General features: G+C 45.1%; 1 protein-coding gene across 6 annotated transcripts in view; it reads right to left on the bottom strand.

The window, feature by feature from the left end:
- GLIS3 (GLIS family zinc finger 3) overlaps positions 1 to 23193 on the bottom strand; it is a 540949-nt gene that overhangs the window by 267656 nt on the left and 250100 nt on the right. For all 6 annotated transcript variants that reach the window (XM_042913531.1, XM_042913532.1, XM_042913530.1 and 3 more), the window contains one exon: positions 21191 to 22310. In XM_042913531.1, the coding sequence (XP_042769465.1) occupies positions 21191 to 22310 (1120 nt within the window). The remainder of the gene's footprint in view (positions 1 to 21190; positions 22311 to 23193) is intronic.

Below are 23193 nucleotides of genomic sequence, written 5' to 3'. Positions count from 1 at the left end.
GACAAAAGGAAAAGATTCTTCCAGGGTTGAGAGGAAAAAGATGCGAGTGAACCTCTGCTTGAGTGAAGACCTATACCACTAACACGACATCAACCCCATAAGGGGGAAGAGGGCGAGACACGAGCCTCCGTGAACTCCTGGGCTTCCGGGCTCACCTGCGGGCAGAAGGGTGGACCCACTTGGTGCTTCCGTCACTTGCTCTTAGAGGTCATCTGGGTGGCCTTCAGTGAGAAGGGAGCTGGAAGAGGTAGCATCTGCTATGACCACTTCCAGCCCCTTCCTCTTCTGGAACTTCGGACTGAACACTTCAGAAGTTAAATGGACAATCCAGAGCGACATGTCCAAGACTCTACCGGCAAATGTTGCTCTCACGGAGCAAATGTTTTGCCAGGGTAAATTATTTCCGAAGAAAGACGACCAGGGACATGTGACGTTCTGTGGTTGTAGTATGTGAAGCACTTTGCCCGATGTCAGTTAAGAGTCTCTTCATTACGTCCTGATTCTCATCAGCTTGGACAGTTTATTGGGACCATGTCCCAAGAACCCAGTGGTGCTGGATTTGCAACATCCTCAAAAGCAGCAGGAAGGCCTGCCACTCAGTTAAGGCAAACGGAACGAAACACAACAAACACACAAACAGCAACCACAAAAAAGTGAAGTTCTGAACAATTAACTGTCCGCTGACTGGTGGGTCATGTCTGCGCTCTGCTCTGATCCAGGGCCCTCTTTGGACATTTGCTGTGTTATCCTTACAGCTTCACATGTATAAGGAAAAGTCCGTCACTTTTTAAAAACAGGGTCTCAGTATCACACTGAGAAGCCCACAGATTCTTTGCCACAGCAGGACACTGGATGATTAAAGAAGGAAGGGCTGGTGTGGTTGAGAGATGCAGAAATAAAAAACCAAATTTCTGTCTCTCGGAATTTGGTTTCTCGCTGAAACTAAGGAACGGATCCATTTACAAGACTTGGTAAAACTTTCTTACGTGCTAATTCCCTCTTGCAAGTGTGAATAATGACTGCCTTTTAAAATCCTGCAGCAACAGACAGAGCCTTGCCGTTCGCTGACCTTGGAATATCCCCAGTGAGGTGTCCCTCTGTGATACAAGAGTTACTAGTGGGGGATGGGAATAACGAATAGGGGAGCGGAAGTTGAATGATATACAGGGGACCCCGTTAACAGTTTCCACCAGCAAGATCGGTACGCTGTGTAACAGAAACATAACAAATCGCTTCATCAACTAACCCTCACGCCTGAAGAAAGCAACTCATAGGTTTGGCGGCAGAAGTCAGTAAGCAAATTACCCTGAGAGATTAATTGGATGTGTACTGAGGTCTCTGTGGCATTTCTTTCTTCCAACTGTACATAGTACCACTGTGCCTTAAAACTACCAGGATGGCTCTAAACTTCATCTAATTTCTGACCTACTGAAACATTCTGTCTTATCCCCTTCTGTAACATCGCACTTCACCTTTTTACTTTCCCCTTCTAGGAAAAGACCACGATCAAAGTTGAGACAGAGAATTACAGGGATCTTGATTCAAGTACAGATAAACTCAGGATTCAATTTCCCTTAGGGGCTCACTCACTCGTCTTTCCAAGTTAGCTCTCACGTACCGCTGGGAGACAGGATACGGACGTGCTTGCTGAGCTCAAAGTGAGGGATGCCTGTGTCCAGGGCAGAGTGGGATCATCCCCAAACTCCCAAGAGATGGGCTCAGAAGATACACAGCCCAAGTATGTTTGGGGCCCTGATGCATGACAGGCCAGGATGTGCCCCCGGGAGATATCTGCTCTACCCAGCTCCGGCCCACAGGCTGAGAGGCTGAGATGAACATTCTAGAAACCTCAGGAATGAAGGATGAATTCAATGCCTCCTCACCTTAGGTTGTGCCCTCACTGTCCCTCCAGTATAAAAGTGGATCAGTATAAAACTCTCCTTACTGGTCCACAGTCTTGCTCCTGGCGTGCTTCCTAAATCCATCCTCCACGCGGCGGCAAAAGTGAGAATTTATAACACAAGTGTGATCAGTTCCTTCTCCTCTTCCATACTGTGGCTGCCCAGTGCTTCGAGATCAAGTCCAGGACCCCGCTGCGCGGCCTGCTACAGTCCTGCCGGCAAGGAGGAAAACCAGCAGCTGTGGGGCAGAGGACAGACCAAGGGCAGTGGCCGAGGACAGACGTGGGGCAAAGTCTGTATTAGGATGTTGTGACAAAGTACCACAAAGGGGCGGCTTAAAATAACAGGAACTCAACGTCCTCCAGCCCTGGAGGCTCAAAGTCCAAAATCACGATGTGAACAGGGTTGGGGGGCCAGCTCTGTGCTCTCTCCTGGCCTCTGGAGGTGCGCTGGCCCTCCTTGGCTTCTAGACGCATCACCTGGTCTCTGCCTCTGCCTTCCCAGGGTCTTCTCCGTGTCCCTCTCTTCGTATCTTCTTCCTTGCACGCATGTCTGTCTCTGTGTCTGACTTTTCCCTTTTCACGAGGACACCAGTCACACTGAGCGAGGGCCCACCCTAATGACCTCATTTGAACTTGATGGCCTCCAGAAAAGGGCTTACTTCCAAACAAGGTCACATTCTGACCACTGGGGATAATGATGGCAGCGTATCTTTTTTTGGGGGGGACATGACTCAACCCAGAACGAAGTCCTGCTCCGAGAGGAGGCCTGACTCTCTACGCCCCCTCCAACCCTAATTTCTCTGTTTCTATTCTGCAGGGCACATCAAATTACATATTAAGCACACCCAGAAACACGTGACTTTGCATTTTAAAATGCTGTTTGCATTTTATTTCACCTGACCTCAGCCCACAAAGAGCTTAAATTGCTTGAGATGTGTTTGCACCCTCCAGTTCCTCCCTCACCTTCCAACATAAGGAAGGCTGTGGTGTAACTGATCACCTTGGGTAATTCTCTCACGTAACTTCACTGAGCCTCAGTTTCCTAGCCTGTGAAGTGGAAACAGTAGGACTTCCCGTTCCGCCTTCTCTACTGAATGTTGCCACAATAAAACGGCACAGAGTGTAGAAGAATGATCTGAAAAGGTATGAACTAGTATTAAGGGGAAAGATTGTGGCATTCCAACTCTGACTTAGTTTTCTCTGTGCTGTATATTAGTACCAGGAATCGGAGCTCTTAACAGAGAAACCGGAGCATGTGAGGCAGTGCAAGCCTAGGAGGCTTACACTGGAAGGTCGTTTCTCCCCCGTCTGAACTGGCCTCACTCCCTGCCAGGTCTGACCTGTTACCCCACACACTCTCCTGGTCACGAATTCGTCTTCTAACACGCATCCTGGTCCCACAAAATAGATCACTCACGAGATGAGGGCAGATAGCTTCTGGAAAATGTGAGACAGTATTTTAGTATATATCTTCTTAAAAGGACGTCTACAACAAAACCGGGTAAAAGACAGCTGACTAATTAAGAAAAACAAGTAATTTTCTTAAAAGCTCACTTCCAATAGCTCTTGATAACATGAGTGAGAGTATGATACAGAATCATGTTGTATTAAGTGAAATGGGCTTTTTCCAGAATAAAATAAATCAGAAGACAAAATTACATCATCTTAAATGAAATAAGGTTTCTGGGTATAATTAGTTGATTTTAACCAGAGGAATAAAATCAATGGTGTCTTTTTATTTTAATTTAGCAGGATTTCAGTGGTCATTTTCACAAGTGGAATTAGAGTTATATGGTGTTTAAATGGTATAATATTGGGGGAGGGTTTGGGACACTGAGTCTTGTAAAGCTTCCAGGCATAGACAGCCATTTACTCACCGAGTGTATCACTGTACAGTTTTAACTCACACGAACAGAAATTGCCCAATGGATGGAATTCTATGGAATTCTATACGGCCCAGGTGCCTGGTGCTCCTCCAAGGGTCTCTAGTTGTACAAGACCACAGGTCATGCAAAAGGAATGGTGCCCCCTGAGGTGTGCAATATGGCGGTCCTAATGAAGACGAACTAGGATTGGGGGCCCTAGGAAATAGCAGAGTATGGAGTGGAGGAGACATAAGTCACAGTAACCTCATGGAAGGCTGTGGGGGGATGGAAAAAAAGCTCTGGTCTAGGAGCCCAATGGACTTGGGTCCTGGATTGCAATCCAGTACGTACTGGCTGTATAACCTGAGATCAAGTCATGTGAGCTTTTAAATAGGAATGAAAACCACAACTACCTTTTCCACCTCAGAGGATTACTGTGAGACTCCAATGAAATTATGCATGGGACAGTGCTTTGTAAACTCAACCTAACAAATGGAAGATGTTATTATCTCCGGTAGAGTTCAGCCTCCTTACAGTCTGTCTCAAACAATGAAAACTCTTTTTCTCTCAGGGTCCAAAAGTAAATATTCAAATACAGCTGTTCCTACTTAATTTTATTCCGTCATGAACACAGTGGGTTTTTTTTTTATTATTATTCTGCAGAAACCATATGAGGTTGCTTTCATTTGTCATTGTCTATTATCACTGCCACTAGTCATTCCATATAAAATATCTCCAAACCAACTCTTGACTCAAAAAGTCTCCTGGGTAGAAGAGGTTGGCTCAACAAGTGATGTTTATACCTACTGCCTTTCCGGTGAAGATCCAGAAAGCTGTTGAAACTGCTACTAATTAGAGCTGATGGCAAAAGAAGTTTAACCATACAAGCACTGCTGCCTTGACAAAGATCTACAAATCTCAAGCTTCTTTTGGCTCTTCTTATCAAAGTCGGGTCACGAGAGGAAGAGAACTCCCTTTCCTGCTAATGAGTCATTATATCTAGTTCCATCTTGGGTACCAAAAAGTACACCCTTTCTGGGACTTATTCTAAATGGAAGAGTGAAAGGAGTTTCACTTCCAAAATCAAGAGGCAGAACATTCAAGGGCAGATCCTGGGAAAGTGCATATTTAGACCTCTAAATTTCCATATGTTTTCAGTACACCATGGTTTCATCATGAGCACTGAAACTGGTGAGAAGTTAAACATAGGTAGGGATTATTCTCACCTCAGGCTCAATTTCTGCTTTAGAAGATCACACTCTATCTGCGTTAGATGCTTCCCCATCAGAACACGATAGATTCTAGGTACAACCATTCTTCTAGGACAAGGAACTAACCCTCCATTTATATCACTATTTCTTTAAGAAAAGGAAATCCCAGTAACAACTAGGTACTTGGAAAAATTTACAGCCCCTTCTACTACAATTTTGGACACATAAAGGATTGCATCTTTATCAACTAGGCATCACACATTGCCCAGGCCATGGCCAGGGTCCTCGGAGAGGCCAGGGAAGGAAGGAAGAGGCTCCTACAAGCTCTCACTCGGCAATGCCAAGTGACATGAGGTTTCTGTTGCTGTTGTTTTTGAGGCTTTTTTTAACCCAAGGGTTTGTGTTTCGGGCACTGGCCGTATTCTCAAAATAACTGCCCTGTGCCCGTATAAATAAGGCTGATAAATTCAGGTTCCCCTAACTCAGTGGTTCCCAACCAGGGACCATTTTGCCCTCCCGGGAGATATACAGCAATGTCTGGAGACATTTCTGTCACCATTGGGAGTAGAGGGGGTGCTACTGGCATCTAGTGGGTAGAGGCCAGGGGTGCAGCTAAGTGTGCCAAGTAGTGCCCAAGACAGTCCCTCCACCACAAATAACTCCCCGTTCCCAATGTCAACAGTGCAAGGCTGTGAAGCCCTGCCCTAATGAGTAGGACAGCACACCTTGCTAGACGATGTAAGACAGCCCCTGGGACAGACAGAAACTCCATCAAATACAGACTTAAATAGTAAAGCACTGAATATGCTTTATTTCACAGTCATTGGATAGAAACGTGCACACACAGAGCTTTTAAGCACGGTTATAATCTCCATTTTCTCTCTGCAGTTACCCTCAATAGCTCAGCACAGAGAGAAAAAACAAAGGAAATGAGTAGGTGCCAGAAAGATGGGAGACAGGAGGCAACAGAAGGGAAAATTAAATGTAAAGAGAAAAAAAAAAAAGTCCCTTCCCTGGATATAGCGTGACATAACACTTCAGTAAACCAGAAGAGGCATCCCTTTGGAGCCAGTGAAGTTTTACTGCCATCGACATGAACATCATAAAATTTTCCAAAAGCTGAAATGTAAGGTTTTGTTCCCTACTTATCCTAATTCACAGTAAACAAACCCAATCCACAGTACAGAAAAGGTTTCCCGTTAAGCAGTTTCTATAGTAAAGAGAAATGTAATCGTATGATCTTAAAATTAAAATTATTTTCGCAGACTCAAAGGGCTTCCCTGGCCAAGAACAGAGTCCCTGAGCCTTTCACACAACACATACATTTAGGATGTGAACTAGAGTGAAACCCCTGAGAGACCCCAGCCAGTAGTCTTTCCTACTGCTCCTTCTCAGCACTTATTTATAAAGACCTTCTTAGAGCAGTTCTCGAAGCAGAAGTCAGCCAAGCACGTGAGAAGATGCATTTGGGAACACAAGATACCATCAAATTCACTGAGAAATTAATTTATTAAGAGACAGAACCTCAGCATCTCGCTGTTGAAATGGTAGAAAAAAAATACTACCCACTGCTTGCTGTGTCCCCTCAACACACACTGACCAACAAGTCACCCAGTCTGTTCCTCAACTCCTGTCCCTTCAATGTCATCCCAATGGCAGCACTGACTTAATGTTATTTTTTAGTGTCTGCTCACATACTGTTAAGTTCTATACGAGCGAAAATATACAGATCCTGCCGGTAACATTCCCTCGATTCAAAAGCATAAAACCATGATGGTAGAAATCTGTAGATTCTCTTGGAACATTCCGCCTTGTCTTCTGTCTGCCTCTCTTCCAGGCTGGAGACAAGACACAGGAGTGCCAAAGGCAGGCCCGTCTGAAGCAGACTCCCCAATCCTGTCTTTTTCTCTTCAATGGCCCCTTGAGATTCTTACAGGCAGATGGGAGGTGGTCAGGACAGCATAACAAAGCCAGGGAAAGGGGACACAAGGTATCTATCTGGTAGAGAAGGGTTCCCCTTTCCTTTCACCCAGCCTTTGGGGAACCCAGACATACAGACATCAATGTCTTCACGTCTCTATTTCTCACTTTGCTTTGTATCTGGTCAGCCCATCTCACAGCCTTAGATACTGTCAGCACACAGGTGACCCCGTGATCATGCCAGTCTATGCTTTTCTTACCTCCAGACCCGCCACGGGGGCTCATCACAGGTTCCTTAAAACCAACTCTGAAACTGAACCCTCTGCTTCCTCCCCAAACCTCCCCCATCTCAGTTCAAGGTAACTCCCACCCTCCCAGATGTGCAAGCCAAACCCTGGGGTCCTCCCTGACCCTTCCGTCTCCCACACTCCATTTCCAACCCATCAGGAAATCCTGCCAGGTCCAGCTTGTTTCTACATAGCCAGAATGCCACCGCTTACCCCAACTTCCACCTCTGGACATAAGCAGGAAGACCAGAGAGAGGGCGACTGTAATGACCCTCCTCCTGGAAGTCTGGTCTTCCTGTCCCTGCCTCTTGTTCCACTTCAATACACTCTCCATATGGCACCCAATAACTGTATTAAAACACAAATCTGACTGTCTCCCCCTTCTACTCAAAACAAGGCCCTGAACAACTTACCCCCCATTTTTTTCCCCTCGCCTCGTCTTCTGTCTCCAACTTGCTCACTTCTCTCCAGTCACCCTGGGCTCCTTGATGTTTCCAGAATTTGTCAGGCTAACACTCCTGCCTCATAGCCTTTGGACTTCCTGTTGTCTCTGCCCGAAACTTTCTTCCCCCAGATACCTGCATGACATATTACCTCCCCCTCTAGAGCCTAACCCCCAAGGGGACAGGGAACTTGGGGTTGATCTGTTCACTGCGGTATCCCCGGGGCCTAAATGTGACATCGGCATGAAATAGTTGCTCACTTTCAGAGACCGCAGAGAAGACATACACCTCTAAGCAGATGAATGACCCTGCCCTAAGATGTAAATGTAAACTAAATATTTAAATTTATCTAAAAGATCTTTAAGGGACACTGTTATAAAATAACCTTATTATAATAATTTTTCCGTACGAACGCAATGTTTTTATTGAACCCTTGTCACAGGATCGAGATTCAACATATTATTTACGTATGTGAGTAAAAAATGAGAAAACAAAATCAAGCATTTTAGAGATGGTCAGTACAACATATTTTAGAAATACACGAATTCTGTACTTAGAGATTTATACTGCTCCCCTCCCCCACCCCCACCCCCTTCAATTAAGCCTGTTCTAATCTTGGCCAAGTGAGAATCCAGCTTCAGAATTTCATTCCCAGGCACAGCTGTTTGACAAGTGCAGCAGGAGCTTGTCAAGACAACTGGAAGCATCAATCCTTTGGAACACAATGGGCTTCTTTTCCTTTCTCTCTTCTTTTTTTTTTTTTTCTTTTTTTTTGTCAGCCCCTATTACTCGCCAATGGTAATTAGCCAGCCAATCTTTGGAGGAAACGTACTATCAGGCAACTAAAAATGCCTTTTACGAAACTCCTCCCTGAAAATAAATCACTGACACTGCAAATGGTCAACAGACACTCTTTAATTTTAAATGAAATGCCCGTTGATTTACCAGGGTCTGTGTTCCTGACCCTGTGGTCTAGCGAAATTCATTTCTCCCCCGAAATTCTGAATCCAAGAAAAGTGACAGTGACACGGCTTTTGGTTTTGATTCACTATCTCGACGGAATAAAGCAGTGAGAGTGATTTCTCCATCATTTGCTCAGATCATCCAGCTCCTTCCTTGGCCGGTGCCATCGTGAAGGCCCCATTTCCCGGACACGGCAAAGAACCAGGCTTACGGTCAAAGCTGGCCTTCCCGGGGCCCACGGTGGGGCAGGCTCAGGGCGACCCAGACCCAACTCAAGCTGGCAGAGTCTTCCCCAGGGGTGGCTGCATGCGCTGGGCTTGAGGAGGGACACACCTGCTCCACAGGGACAACCAGAGACGGTGACAATAAACTCCAGCCCCGTGCCAAGAACCCAGACATGCCCCACGTCCATTTATGATGCAGCTTGGGGCTCGCAGGAGAACAAAACAACAGTACCTGCCTCACGGTCACAGCTCTATAACAACACCCCACACAGCTCCCACCAACGCCTTCGACAAGTTTCGACAAGTGCAGCTGAATCACTTGAGATGGGCCAAAAGGTCAGGGCCCTGAAACCTCGCCAGCCTGATTATCTAAAGCCACTGGAAAGCACTCCCTGTGTTTCAGAGAACAGGTAGACTTTCCACTACACAAAAGCAGCTTTGTTTCTGTATCGGCGACGCCTCCTAATTAGAATCGATGATTTTTTTTTTTATTGTCGCTCCTGATAAGCTTGTTTACCTAGCTTCATTTTCCTAAAACACTTGAAACGTTTCTAGGAAGGGTGAATGTCGGCAGAACGCTGAGACAGGCCTTGAACCTGGGCTGTGGCACTGCATGATGTTTACAATTTGTCATCCTTGGGGGTAATTCTGCAAGCTTAAACACACCAAAGGACAGAGTGTAAAGAGCCAGGCAATTTCATTTTGTTTGAATATATTTATGGAAATGGACCAAAAGTGTCCATAGAGGCACATTGTCATTTTTTCCTTGAGTGTGTGCCAGTCCATGACCAAAGGCAAGCATTCGGAGACTAGAAGAGCATTTATGACCACACTGTATCAAATAAGCTGCTTTATGAACAGATGGGGAATATTGTGTTTCAGGGTCTTAGTAAAATAGCCCTTCACACCAAATTTCTGTTCACAGTGGTGGATCTCTCAGTGATTCACTCGTGACCTTGCCCTTGATAATGAGCAGATCTCCCTCAAGGGTGAGTGCCTGTGGGACACGAAGACATCAGGCATCCTCATGACTTAGACAGATGATGAGCAGTGGGGAATTATGCACCAAGAACATGTAATTTGGACAAGGTGGGAAAAAACTGAGTAATTCACTTGAGATAACAAGAGTTTTCCCAGTAGTGGTGACTGTATGGTGATGGAATCCTTGGAGAGTAAATAAAAAAAAAAAAAAAAAAATGGTTGGGCTGAAAAAGATCCACTAAGTTGAAAAGCAAGTCATAGGAGCCAGCGCTGGTAAGAAAGAAGAAATGGTCTTTCACGAGACCACTTTGAGCACGTGGGGTCGCCACTCACGGAAAGCTCAAAGATCAAAACTAAAATGCATCTTCTTTTCAAGGGGATACAGAGAACCAGGAGAAGTCAGGGGTGTGCTCAACCTCCTCCTACGCACAGAGAAAGACCATCCTCTCCAGCCTCCCTTACATTTAGCTGGGGTCAAGTGACTGATTTCTGGCCAATGGGATGCAGAAAAAAGTAAAGCGTGTCACTTTCAGACCCGGCTCCTAATGTCTGTTTCTCAACATCCTGTCTTTCACACTAGACTCAGAGTGCCATTCGATGGAAGGATCCTGAGTCACTGTATGATCACAAGCTGTATTAGAACATGAGTAAGAAATAAACCTTCATCATACCAAGTCACTGAGACTTGGGGCTGCCTGTTACAGAAGTTATCTTAATATATTATAATAATGATGCTTCCTTATTAGCGATTGCCTTTTTGAATGTCATGTTACTGCCTAAGAGCTATGTCTCATCTCGTTCTCAGGCAGGATGATTTCGCAGCCCTGCAGGAGCCATGACGGAAATTAATTTGTCGTCAGATCAGTAGAACACAGGTTATCCATGGGGGAGGGGGGCACACGGCATCATTTTCTAAGATTTGAGAGAGAACAAACTATCCTTCTGTTTCCTAGAAGCTCACTCAAGGAATTTTTTAGCTTTTTATTATGAGAAATTTCAAATCATCATACAAGCAGTAACAACAGAATAATGGACCTCCATGTATCCATCACCTAACTCCAAGCATATGGATATACAGATATATGTACCTGTATATGCACATATACTGATACACACACACACACACACACACACACACACACACACACATATACAGGTAGATAAACAAGTATGTATGCATATATATTTGAGGTCTACTATATGTTAATCTAATCACTGAGCTGGGCACTGTGGGCAGGACTCAAAGGTGAATAATGACCTTGGAGTTTATAGTAGAAAGAAGAGAGTATGAATCTCAAACTCCATGAATTACTTCACTCTGAGGGTACAGTGAGGATTAAAGTAATCTAGTAGCTCAGAGTTTGTAGCATGGTTATTTGCCTCTCCAACACATGTCCCTGAAGGAGTTTCTCTCCAAGGGAGAGGTTTACTTCCTTCCTAGTGAAAACTGGCTAACCAACCCCTGGGAGAACCAGCCCTGCATCTTTTCTCAGCCATTCACCATCTATATGTATGAATTTTATCTTTGCTGAAGTTCTTTCCCCAAAGCAAAGCTTGAAAAGGTAGAAAGAAAAATATGATGCAAAGCAAGGGGCCCTGATGCACCATGGAAATTCGCAGGGAAGGGGAAATAGTAGGAGTCACCACAACGCAACAGAAGATAAATTTCCACTTTTGCTGAAGGTGGGGACCCCCACTTTCCCCTCATTAAAACTGCTCACACCCACGCCCAAGTGTATTCTCTTGGCTAACAAAGCACCATTTGATCTTTTCACTCCAGAAACTGTGACAGGGAATGGAAGAAAGGAACAGTAGAAGAGAAAGAGTTTAGAAGTAGCCATGTTTCTCATCAAAGGATAGGATTACCAGGCCTGATATCCAGGCCAATTTAAAAGACTTTCAAATAAACATTCTAAAACACAGAAATCATTCTGGAAGAGAGAAGCCTGAGACGCCGCCTTCTAAGTTTTAAGAGCAAGACTAATCAGATGCTCTATCTGGAACCCTCTGAACACCTGTGCCCCCTGTGGTTGGCTCTGCACTGTGCTGGTCACACAGGCAAACGGCCCTACCTGGCGAGGTGCGATCCCCAGGCGACTGCTAGAGCAGGCAGCTCAAGACACAAAAGGCCCCTCTCTCCTTCCACTGCCCTCCCCTCTCTAGAGGCACGAGGCCCTACAGTGTTGAGCCAGAATCACTGGGGATGGGCACCATTTTGAGAACTGATTTAATTTGTACCCCTCTAACCATCTCAACACGTGGAGCTCTGTTCTGCATTGATTCAGTCTGAGCAGAAAACAATTCCAAAGTAAATCAGTCTGAGCAGAAAACAATTCCAAAGTAAATCTTAGCAGTGGGGGGAAAGTCTTGAAAGGGTTGACAGGCTCAGCATAAGGAACACCCGTCCAAAGCTTTGTTGAACACCACTTCACTCTCTTTACAGATTATAAAAAGGAAACATTTAACTAACAGAAAGTTACTCATACACAGGATAATGTATGCGGCCTCTGTCCACATCTTAATCATTCTACATAACTGATCAAATAGCTCTGGTCTCTGGTCTCTCCCAGATTTAGTTTTTTTTTTCTTTAAAGTCCATCACAGAAAATGCTTTCATGCTTGTCTTCACTTATGTGTTTCCCTGGCTGATCACTTGGCCTAAGAAAACTTCCTGTTTCACGTGATAGTGGTCAAGAGATACATTCTAATGAAGTTTTAAACTAGAAACTTTAAGAGACAACGAGATGGTTTGGGGGAGGCAGTTTCATTTCACAAGCATCAAAGTACAGGACTTGCTACCTCGCTGATGCTGCCTCCTAAGTTTTGCTTGTTTTGTTTTTTTTTGTATTAACTGGATTTGCAATACCATTAAGTGTGTATTTCTTTCTAATTTTCAAAACATTATCCCTATTTGATACTTACAGACCCTTTATTATTGGTCCAAGGTAAATTTCCAGCCTCCTTTCCTTCTCCTACCTACTCCTGGACCAAACTACGTGGGAATTGTTTCTTTTCCTGGGCTCTTTCACACCACTGTGTTATTAGCACATATTGTGGCCCTTCCCTTGAATGGCCTCCTTCCCTTTCTCTGCAAGAACGCCTGTCTTCTTTCAAGATGCAGTTACCTTCTCCAAGAAGCCTGCCCAGACTCTACAAATAGTTGGAAGCTTCTTCCCCTGTTTCGACATGAAAACAATTTGCATGGATCTCTATCAAAGCCTTGTTTCACTACTGTGTAAATAACTGTTTACAGAGTTATCACCCCTAGAAGACTATAAGCTCCTCAAGGAAATATCTCATTTGTTTCTGTAACTCCCAGCTTCCAGGACAGGGCATGACACATGGCTTGTACCAAGTGACCAAATAAATGAATGGACACACACTGATTGACCAGATACACCAGTGCATATTCTATTTGGGGAGGACAGCTCTACATGTCGGTTTTCCCAGGACAAGCCTTGTAATATACTGATATTCTAGCGACACAGAACCCCTTCCGCTCTCAAAAGCGTCCCTATTTGAATAATAAATGAATTCTACTGTCACCCTAAGTTTGGAGCCTGGTATCATTACTCATGCACACTGCCCCTGCCTACCCAGAGCCGGGTCATCTTATTTTCCGATTTCTCAACAACTTTTCAAATTAAACTGTGTCTTAATTCTTCAAAATTCTCCCTCAAAAGGGTTAGTCGTTCTCCCTACTCAAGCCCAGTGTCTATGGCCCAAGAAAATAAAAGTAGATAGTGCGCCACAACGTAAGCACACCCAGGTTTCATTCTGTTTTCTCACCAAATTCCTATCTACGCCAACTTCCTCTATGAGCGATGAGACCTGTTAAACCAACCCATCTCCCCTCTGGATGCGGCTGCCCATAGTTTGAGCCGACGGGGCATCCAGCCCAGCCAGCCAGGTACTGTGCTCGCCAGTCGTACATCCACTGCCTGGCGTTGGAACGTCCATTGTCCTATTGATAGTCCATTGTCCCATTGATAGTCTAGACGCCCTACCTGGTAATTATAGTAGAAACTAATAAATCTGCACGGAAAGAAAAATAAAACATCTCTTTTCCACATCCTTCTCCCCGGAGCTTGAAGAAAACACTTCTGGAAAGATCAAAGAGAATCAGACTACCTCTTTTTTTTTTTTTTTTGGAAAAATAAACGTTTGGTCTTTCACTCTACACACTCAGATTCTGTCTGGACTCCGAGATGTCAGCGCGACCAAAGGTAATCAAGACATATTCCAAAGGTCACAGAAGACATTTCTAATAAATTGCCAAACTAATTTTACACTGGTGCAGTCTGAAGGAACTAAGAAAAACACACTTTAGAATCCATATAGGAGCAAACGTCAAAAGGTTTGAAATACATTCCCCTAATCAGATCGTTCATGCGAAGATTTACATAATTCTTTCTAATTTTAAAAACATAATTTCGGGGCATGAAATCAGAGAAAAACCACAAAGCAAATATGAACTAAAAGGAACATTAACCGTCATGTAGTTAATGATTTTGTTTCATGAGGATAAAGCCTCCAAATATTTAACCTCTTAGGATTCCTCTCATTATCTATTGTTTTTCATTAATCCTAGAATTGCAGGGCAAAGAAATAAAAACTACGATTCGCTTTGAAACGTTTGCCCAAATCTGCTATGAATTTATTTTCAGGACAGAGTTCATGAAAGGCCAGCTCTCCAGGTAAAATGGATTAAATGCCTTCTAAAGGGAAATAAAATTAAACCACTACCAAATGGAAGGCTTCTAAACTGTGTTTTGGGATGTGAAATTCAATTTGACAGACGCCTTATAGACTGTGGTCGATGCCCCATCTGATGAGAATTTCTGTGGCTTTACTTTCACCTGCACCAAGGGGTTTGTAATTTATGGTAACATATATATGTCTACAGTATGTCGAACATGTAAATATGCCAGGATCTCTTTCTTAGGTAAAATCAATGGGAAAAAAAAAAATCTTGCGATTTAGAATTTCTTTTCTCTTTTTTCTTTTTTTTAATCACAGAGCTCGCATTAACTATTTGACAGACTGATGCCTCGTGGGATAGAACTTGGAAACCACACTCTCTCTGATCTTTACCAGATGTTTCGCTGGTGGTGTTTCAGCCTCCAGAGGCAAAGAGGATATTAATGTTAATTTTATTTATTTAATCACATCAGGCAGATTTGATAAAAGGGAAAATTCAATATTTTGGTAATTTACCAACTCTTCAGAAACATCCCTGGTAGCAAAAGTGTTTTGAAGATCATTTTATATTAAAAGCAGAAAGGCTGCATTTCCTTTACCTTTAAAAATGGGAACAAGGTGGCAGATTCGCCTGTTGCACTTTTAACTCAGGGGGGCAGGAAGGGGTGATGACATACATCGCTCAGCACAGTCTCATCCCAACCTTCGCCTGACTATTAATTGCAAAGGAGGGGTACCTTGACACAAAAGGGATGCTCAGCTGAAAGCCTTCTGCCACTACCAGAGTCCCTCGATCATCATCGTATTTCTTGTCTCTGAATGTTATTCCAAGGGAACAAGAAATTACCCTAATCACTGTCAGGACGGTGGACATAATGAAGATGTGGTCGCTACAAAACACTGCCTCCCCACACCTTAACTGAAATGACAGAGCCGGCCTTCATTTCCTTAGAGTTCAATGTCAGAACGCGGAAGCTTTCAGAGCACCGGTGCCCACCCTTGGCTCCACTCTAGAATCACCTGGGAAGTAGTCCCCGGGACCAATGACATCACAGGCTCCGGGGTGGGACCCAGGTCTGGGTCCTTTATAAAGCCTTTCAGGCAATTCTAATGTCAGCCAAGGTTAAGAACCACCTGCTTGCAGGTGCTAAGTAGGCAAGAGGCAAACAACTTAGTAGTCTAAGAAAAATCACGTCATTTCTCCAGCTCTGTTCTCGTCATCTGAAAAAAAAAAATGATATGTATGGAAGGGAGGTGGAGTGTTAGACTCATTATTGACTTTCTTTTATTTGTAGGTAATTCATACTTACAGTTATGAAATATTTCAAACAGCATAGCACAGAAAATATTTTAAGATACCTATGACACCTATATTACTACCACCCAAGCTAAAAAGAACTTAATATTTGTTTCCATTCTCTCACTCTTGGAAAACAGATGGGGCGAAATACCTACCCCATTTCTTCTTACTTCTTTCCTCCCTAGAAGTATCCACTATTCTAAGGTTACTGATTGTCCTGCCCAGTCCAATTTTATTGTTTAACCAAGTAATTATATGTCTGCAACAACTATATAACACTGATTAGTGTGTGTCTAAATCTATACACATTGTATTACACTGCATATACCTTTTTATGCATTTAATTTTTTTCATGCAACATTGTCTTCTGAGATGTATCCACACTGATATCTATCTATCCATCTATCCTATCCATCCATCTACCCATTCATCTATAGAGATTTATACACAGTTCGTTAATTTTAAACTCCTTTCTATTATTTCATTAAGAATAAATCACAGTTTATTGATTTATTTCATCTATGGACAGATCATTTACCTTTTTTTTTTTTAAAGAAACAGAAGTACAATAAACATCTTTTTGCATATGGCCCTGTCACCATATGCAAGAGTTTCTCTAGGGTAGACATATGGACATGGTTTTGTTGGATATGCTCACATTTTTTTAACCTTTAAATTTTTTTTTAATTTCAGAAAGAGAAAGAGCATGAGAAAGCAGGGGAGAGTGTCAGAGGGAGAGGGTGAGGCGGGGGCGGGGGGAAGAGAGAGAGAGAGAGAGAGAGAGAGAAAGAGAGAGAGAAGGAACTCGTAAGCAGGTTCTGGCTTAGCAGGAACCCAATGCAAGGCTCAATCCCACGACACTGGTGTCATGACCTGAGCCAAAATCAGAGTCGGATGCTCAACCGACTCAGCGACCCAGGCGCATCTGGATATGCTCACTTCTACCTTTACTAGATATTCCCCAATTGCTTTCCCAAAGTGGTTACACCAATTACTCTTACCAGCAACGTTAATGCATTCCTCGTTCTCTCTGTCCTCACCAATACTTGACATTATGAGGATTTATTAATTGCTCCCCATTTGAAGGTTATAAAGTGGTCACGAATAGTTATAGTTTCCTACGGTCTCTTCTGCTCATTTAACTGTGGCCACTGCATCAGTGCCAAGCCTTATCAAAATAACAAAAGAAAGGATGTGATTGAAAAAGCTTCCTCCAAAGTTTACAGTGAATTTACTTTTCCTCAAGAAATGTCTTACATGGCTAATGCTGGCCCATGAACCCATAAATCAGGCCATTAAATAGGAATGGGGACATGGCCCCAGCTCTGTATTTATTTTCTTGTATTCCATAATCCAATGTTACTTAAAAAGCAAACTGCCCAATATTCTAGCCAAAGCAAACAGTCCGGACTTTGCCAGGCAAAATGCCTGTGGAGAAATGAGTCAATTCATACAAAATTCAAAGCTGTCTTTGGTCAGTGACATTTTCGTGAAAATCTGTGGGTGGGTCAAAGTCTTGCAAAATTCCTTTTTGCCATTGGACAAAATTCATCCAGGAAAAATAAGCAAAATTAAGTGGCGACCCACATTCCCCCTAATTCCCTTCTTAACACTCCCTAACCTCCCAGCACAACTGCTTGCTGTTGTATGCCAAGGCAAGCCATCAGTGTTTCTGATGCTGGCAATAGTACGGCTCACTGTCCCCCTTTTGCCCCTGCTCGCTCTGCTCCCATCAGATAGGCTTTCTCACAAGAAGTACTGGCAGACAGAGTGTGCCTGATCTCATTCAGAATACACCTTCCTGGGAACGCTACCCGGGCGTTAACACATTCTTCAACTTCGTGGCTAAAAGACCTGTGGTCCAGACGTTCTCGGTGGACGCTCTATTGGAACCATTGCGATGGCTGCTGTTAGAGATGGTTAATGTCTATCGATAATTTGGGATGATACTTTATGTTGCCTTTTGAGGACCGTGAAACAGGGGTTTGAGAAAGAAAGAAATTCTGAGGCTCCGTGACTTGTTCTGACTTGAGTGAGCGAACCCTTCTCATCTCAGAAAAACATAAAAGACTTCAGCACAGTCGTACCTGGGAATGCTCAAAAGTTTTGGTGAAATCTGAGATTCATCAGTGTTGGGATTGGTCTACCATCCGGAAGGTCGAAACAGAATGATTCAGCATCTAGAAATGGCTTCAGTTAGTAGACGGCAGTGAGCGGACTCAGGTATTTTTAATATAACGTTGCCATATCCCGGTTTCTGATTTAATGGCGGGTCTGTCTGTCTGATTGCCCGCCGAGGACTTCCCTTCTCCAGGCCCTTGCCACTGGCTGGGAATATCTCTGTCATCGGGGCCAGGCCTGGAAAGAGAGCAGCCGGTCTGGCTTTCCACAGAAGAAGAAGAATGAGATGTAGAGAAGGGTGGAGTTGTTTGGGCGGGAAAGAGAAAAGAAACCGTTCTCTTCTTCCAGTAAGTTAACCAAATAATAAATGAGCAATCCTCCCCCCGTTCTGCCACCTCAAATCCAGAGTGATCCGGATCCCAGAGTTCTGGGTGAGACAGACGAGTTACAGTCAGAGATTCTGAGAGCACGTCCTCCCCGTGCGTGAGCTGGAATGTGGCATCCAGAGAGAACACCGGCGCTAGTCTCTTACCGTAAGCACGCTGTCGCTGAATAGCCCCGTCACACACCCTTCTGCCACCATGACTTCCAGAAGCACAGTGTGCTGCTTGTAGCCATGGTCACCAAACACAATTGGGTCATCACATCTTTCTTGGGTCAAGAAGCTAAGTGAGTGAAAATGATGACTAACTCTAACTACGGTTCAGAGAAAATTAAGAGCAGTTAAACATACGTGAAACAAAAGTGAACTGGGGCCTATAATTTAAGCTGCTCCTAGCCTTTGTGGCATGTGACACGGCCATAAAAACCCAAAGATCACTTCATGTCTCTAAGAGATGAATGTGGTCATTTGACTTGGCAACCATCTGGAGCTTTGAATCAACTACCATCAGATTTCAAAGCAGTGGGAGATGAAATATTTCAGTGTTAACAATTCTTTGTGTCTGGATTCCAAGAGTGTAGAGACTGGTTTTGCAAAAGGCAGAAAATGCATCCTTTCAGATGAGTATCCACGTTAAGTACGGCGTCTTCTCCCCGTGGCCACAGCCTGAGTGGACCACCGAGCTCCACAGCAAAGGTATTTGCTGCCCCTCAGCTAGAACCCTACAAATCAAGCAGATGACATACGGCGACATAATAGTTGTGAAAGACACAGCGCTCACACTGGGTACGTTTTATATGAAAACGGATACCTTCCTGCTAAAAAACATACAGTCCCAAGACTAGAATTGCAGTATTAGTCGGCTCCAAAGAAACGCTGTTTTGTATAAATACATTTGCACTGTAGCATGTGTGACTTAATTCGCTGTGGGTCTAGATTTGATAGGCCAGCATCAAATCTGGCAATCTGAACTTTTTGGTTCCATCCAGAAGTGGGAAGTACGCAGACTAGGGGAGAAAAGAATTCATCTCCCGTACCCATCCTGAATAATACAATGAAAAGCTATCCAGAGGTCTGCAAATGCTCACCTCTCAGCTTATTCTTTCACCGAAGTATTTCTATTTTTAATAGTCATCATGCACTTTAGCAAAAGTCAACTTTATAAAGTTATACGCCGCTGCAAAGTCTGGGAACAGTGGGAAAATGGGGAAACCCGACTGCACAAAAATTAATTTTGCAATGCAAAAAATATTTTTTGGATAATTCAAGCCTTTATGTTTATTTCAGCGAAGCCAAATCCAGCAAACTATTTTCAGCCAGGATTAGTCAGAACTAAAAGGTTGGACTGTTTTCCTTCAGAGACCGAATGTCTTTCCTGCCTGCAATAGGCCCGTGTGTTCCAAACCGAGTAAATGGAATTGCCTTCAATTGCTTGTCTCTTTCTGGCATTTTTAATGCAGAACCCTACTGACAGAGCAAGGTTTTGCTGCCTGAAATGTAATTATTCTTTTCACTCATATAACCTGGCATTCCCACAACGTATCAGCTTCTGGTTTTCCTCAAGAAAAATCGCAACATGGGGCAGAAGGTAACGGCAAGAAATGCAATTTCATTGCACCAGAAATTCTTAAAACTCTTTCAGAAATACCTACTGGATAGTAAAAAGGTGCTTCCAATACCTGCATTACAGCTATCACCTGTTTGGTTTGCTTTTACATAAATCGGACAACGTGACCAATCTACAATCAAACACAAACATGGCCCAGGTTCTTTCTCATCAAGACCTACTACAGCGAGGAGCGACGCTGGCCAGGGTCTGAATCAGTTCCTTTTCGAGATGATTTATACATTTCACGCATTCGGTGAGCGGCGGCATATCCAATATCCGGGGAGCACCTACAATTCTCGGATTTTAACTCCGAAAGAAATAGTCCTGTCCATCTAAACTAATATAAAACACATGTCCTTCTCCTTCAAAGAGTTAAGCGAGCTGTCTGAGATTGTGCAAAGCTGCCCTATGATCCCAAGGGTGATGTCCTGCTTGTAAACCCTCAGGGTTTCTGCTAGGTGTGAAATGATTGTGAAATCACTTAAGGGTCCTATTATTCAAAAATAGTAAGTTTTGCCAAGAAACAGACACAGTTCCAGGATCGATGTCGTGAAAAGGGGAGGCAGGGGAGAAAGAGACGCTACGCCCGCTCCCTTCCACACCAAAGTCCCCTCTTGCTTCCTTCTTCTTGTACTTCCCCACAAAATTGTCTCTCCTTAAAATCCAGCAAGATCCTGTGAGATCCTGCTTCTGTGGTATCCCCTGGGTGTTGTTATGCCGGCTATAAATCATTAACTAGTCTCACAAGCCCGGAGTGCCGCGGTGTGGGTGTATGCGGCAACATTTTTACTAGCCAAGTCGCTAAGTGTGAGTTCCTTTCCAAATATCAGAACTACACCCTCCTCCAACCCCAGCGCTCGCCCAGTTATTGGAGGGGAGGAAAAAAATCACTGACTATTTGCTTTGGAAAAAAAGCTGAAGCTCGCTGGTAGGCAGTGTGTGTTTCTCTGCCCTGCACATTTCAGCAGCTTCAAGCTGGTGCCTGGGAGGCAGGGATTTTCCAAGATTCTGGACCGCGCGGCCGATATCCACCTCCCCCTGACGTTTTGGGATCACGTTACGTCCGCAGAAGAGCATCGAGAGGTGGAGAGAGACCACCGCCGCTAATAATTTAAAACAACCTTTCCTGTCCCGGGGCTGAAGGGAAGTCGCCTTTCGTGGATCCCTGGGCCCGCACGTATCCAAACTCCGTAAACCCGAGGAGGAGCTCCGACTGGCGGCCAAGTTCGGAAAGACCCCCGTGCACCTGCAGCGACCCCCGCGACCCTGAGGAGACTCACCGTGCACTTGTTGGGCTTCTCCCCGGAGTGGACTCGCATGTGGATCAGCAGTTTGTACCGGGCGTTGAACGGCTTGTACCTGCGAGGACAGCCGGCCCAGAAGCAAGTGAAGTCTTCCCCTTTGCGCTGGTCGATGTGAACCTTCTCGATGTGGCGCACAAGTTCCTCCTGCTGCTCGTACAGGGCACTGCAGTCGATCCAGCGACAGCAGTGTTTGCCCCCCGCGTCTTCCACATCGCCGTCCTCGTCCAGCGCGGCCCGGGGCAGGGCCAGCGGCGGGGCGCGGGGGCCCAGCTCCGGGTGGTGCAGGTGTGGGTGGGCGTGGTAGGGGGGCGGGGGGCCCTGGGGGGCCGTCGGCAGCGGGGGCAGCGGGACCGCGGGGGGCAGGTCCAGGGCGCCCCCCGGGAAGTCATCCAGGCGCTCGGTCTTGAGCAGGCCGGCCGGCTGGCCGTCGGGGTCGGGCAGGCCGTGCTGCACCACCGTGTTGGCGACCAGGCCGGGCTGCGGGCCCCCGTGCTCCAGCTGCTGCATGCGCTCGTACTCCAGCGCGCCGTCCTCGCCGTAGGCCGGGGGCGCAGGGCCCCCGCCCGCCCCCCGCACCCCCTTCTGGCCGCTGGGCCCCGAGCACGGCGAGGGGATGCAGCTTCCGCGCACGCCGAGGAAGTGCCCGTAGACCTCGGGCTGCGGGGACACGTTGGCCGGGGAAGCCCTCGACCCGTTGATGTAGGCCACCAGCGACGTGGGCGAGGTGCGGATGATGGTATTGAAGTCTATCCCAATGCCATCGGACAGCGGGGACAAGGACAGCGCTCTCTTCTTGGAGCGGGCCGAGTGGGACCTGGCCGACGAGTGCCGGGGGCTCGGGTAAGGAGAGTGGCTGTTGTCCACGCCGAAAAGGTAGGACGGCAGTGAGTTAGAGACATTATTGCTGGACATGGCTGTCCCCGGAGGAAGGCTAAGGAGGTCCCCTAGATCGATGCCATTCTGGGAGCCGTGGCTGGAGGGCAGCGACGGGACAGCCCTGTAGCCATGAGACCACTCTTGTTTCACGCTCAAGGCCGACTGACTTTCCGTCAGACTCAAAGTCGTGGACGCCAAAGACTCACGAGAAGTAAGGGACCTGGAACAGCAGCCAGAAAGGGGGGGGAAAAGACAAACATTTTAGCAGGATATGGATTGCTTAAGAGCTAAAAGAACACTGCATTGACAATCCCTTAAGTATTTCCCCTAATTACATTCTCGGCTAAACACACATTCTTTGGCTAAGATAAAACCCAAGGCTTTTAGTTCCAGGTAAATAACATTTTACCAAGAAGAACAATAGCGGCTAATGCTCACTGGAATCACAAAACAAAAGATCTATTGTTATAAATAATCTTAATACTTTAATGATAATAAATAGCCCTTGCTTTGTTTTTAAATATCTTTTTTAATGTCAGGGGAAAAATTTAGAGACCTGGGAATAATTACTGATGCCATTTCATGGCAAACCAAATAAGCAAGTATTTATTAAGCGCTTACTGTGCACAGCACACTACAGATAGACATTGCAGGGGATACGAGTCTAAACAGAGTTCCACCCTTTGAGCTTATTCTATTTGGCTAAGTAAAACAGAAACCCATGCTTCATTTGGGGGGAAAAGAAGTGAATCCTCAAAGTCAAATGGTCATCCAGGGGACCCAATACTAATTTCACAACATTTCACTGATGATCAGGAATTCTAAAGATTTCTTGAAGAGATAGCAACTCACTCCCTCAGCGCTCAGTGACAACATCAAATCAACGCAGGAAATGAAAATATACAAAAGACAGCTATGATACATAAGGGAATGACAGCCTGAAAAATCAAGCCCTATTTGGAATTATGCACTTGGGCCATGCAGGGCTTAACGACGCTTGCTAGTCTGGGGTTTTCCGCGAGTCCCTGTACTTAATTAGAGCAGCCCTGGGACCAAGAGCAGATTTTCTGCATTTAGGAGAGTCCACTTTGGCAACAATCTGT

The sequence above is a fragment of the Panthera leo genome, chromosome D4, assembly GCF_018350215.1.
Source record: "Panthera leo isolate Ple1 chromosome D4, P.leo_Ple1_pat1.1, whole genome shotgun sequence".
Taxonomy (NCBI): Eukaryota; Metazoa; Chordata; class Mammalia; order Carnivora; family Felidae; genus Panthera; species Panthera leo.
This window is presented reverse-complemented; position numbering and strand designations above follow the sequence as displayed.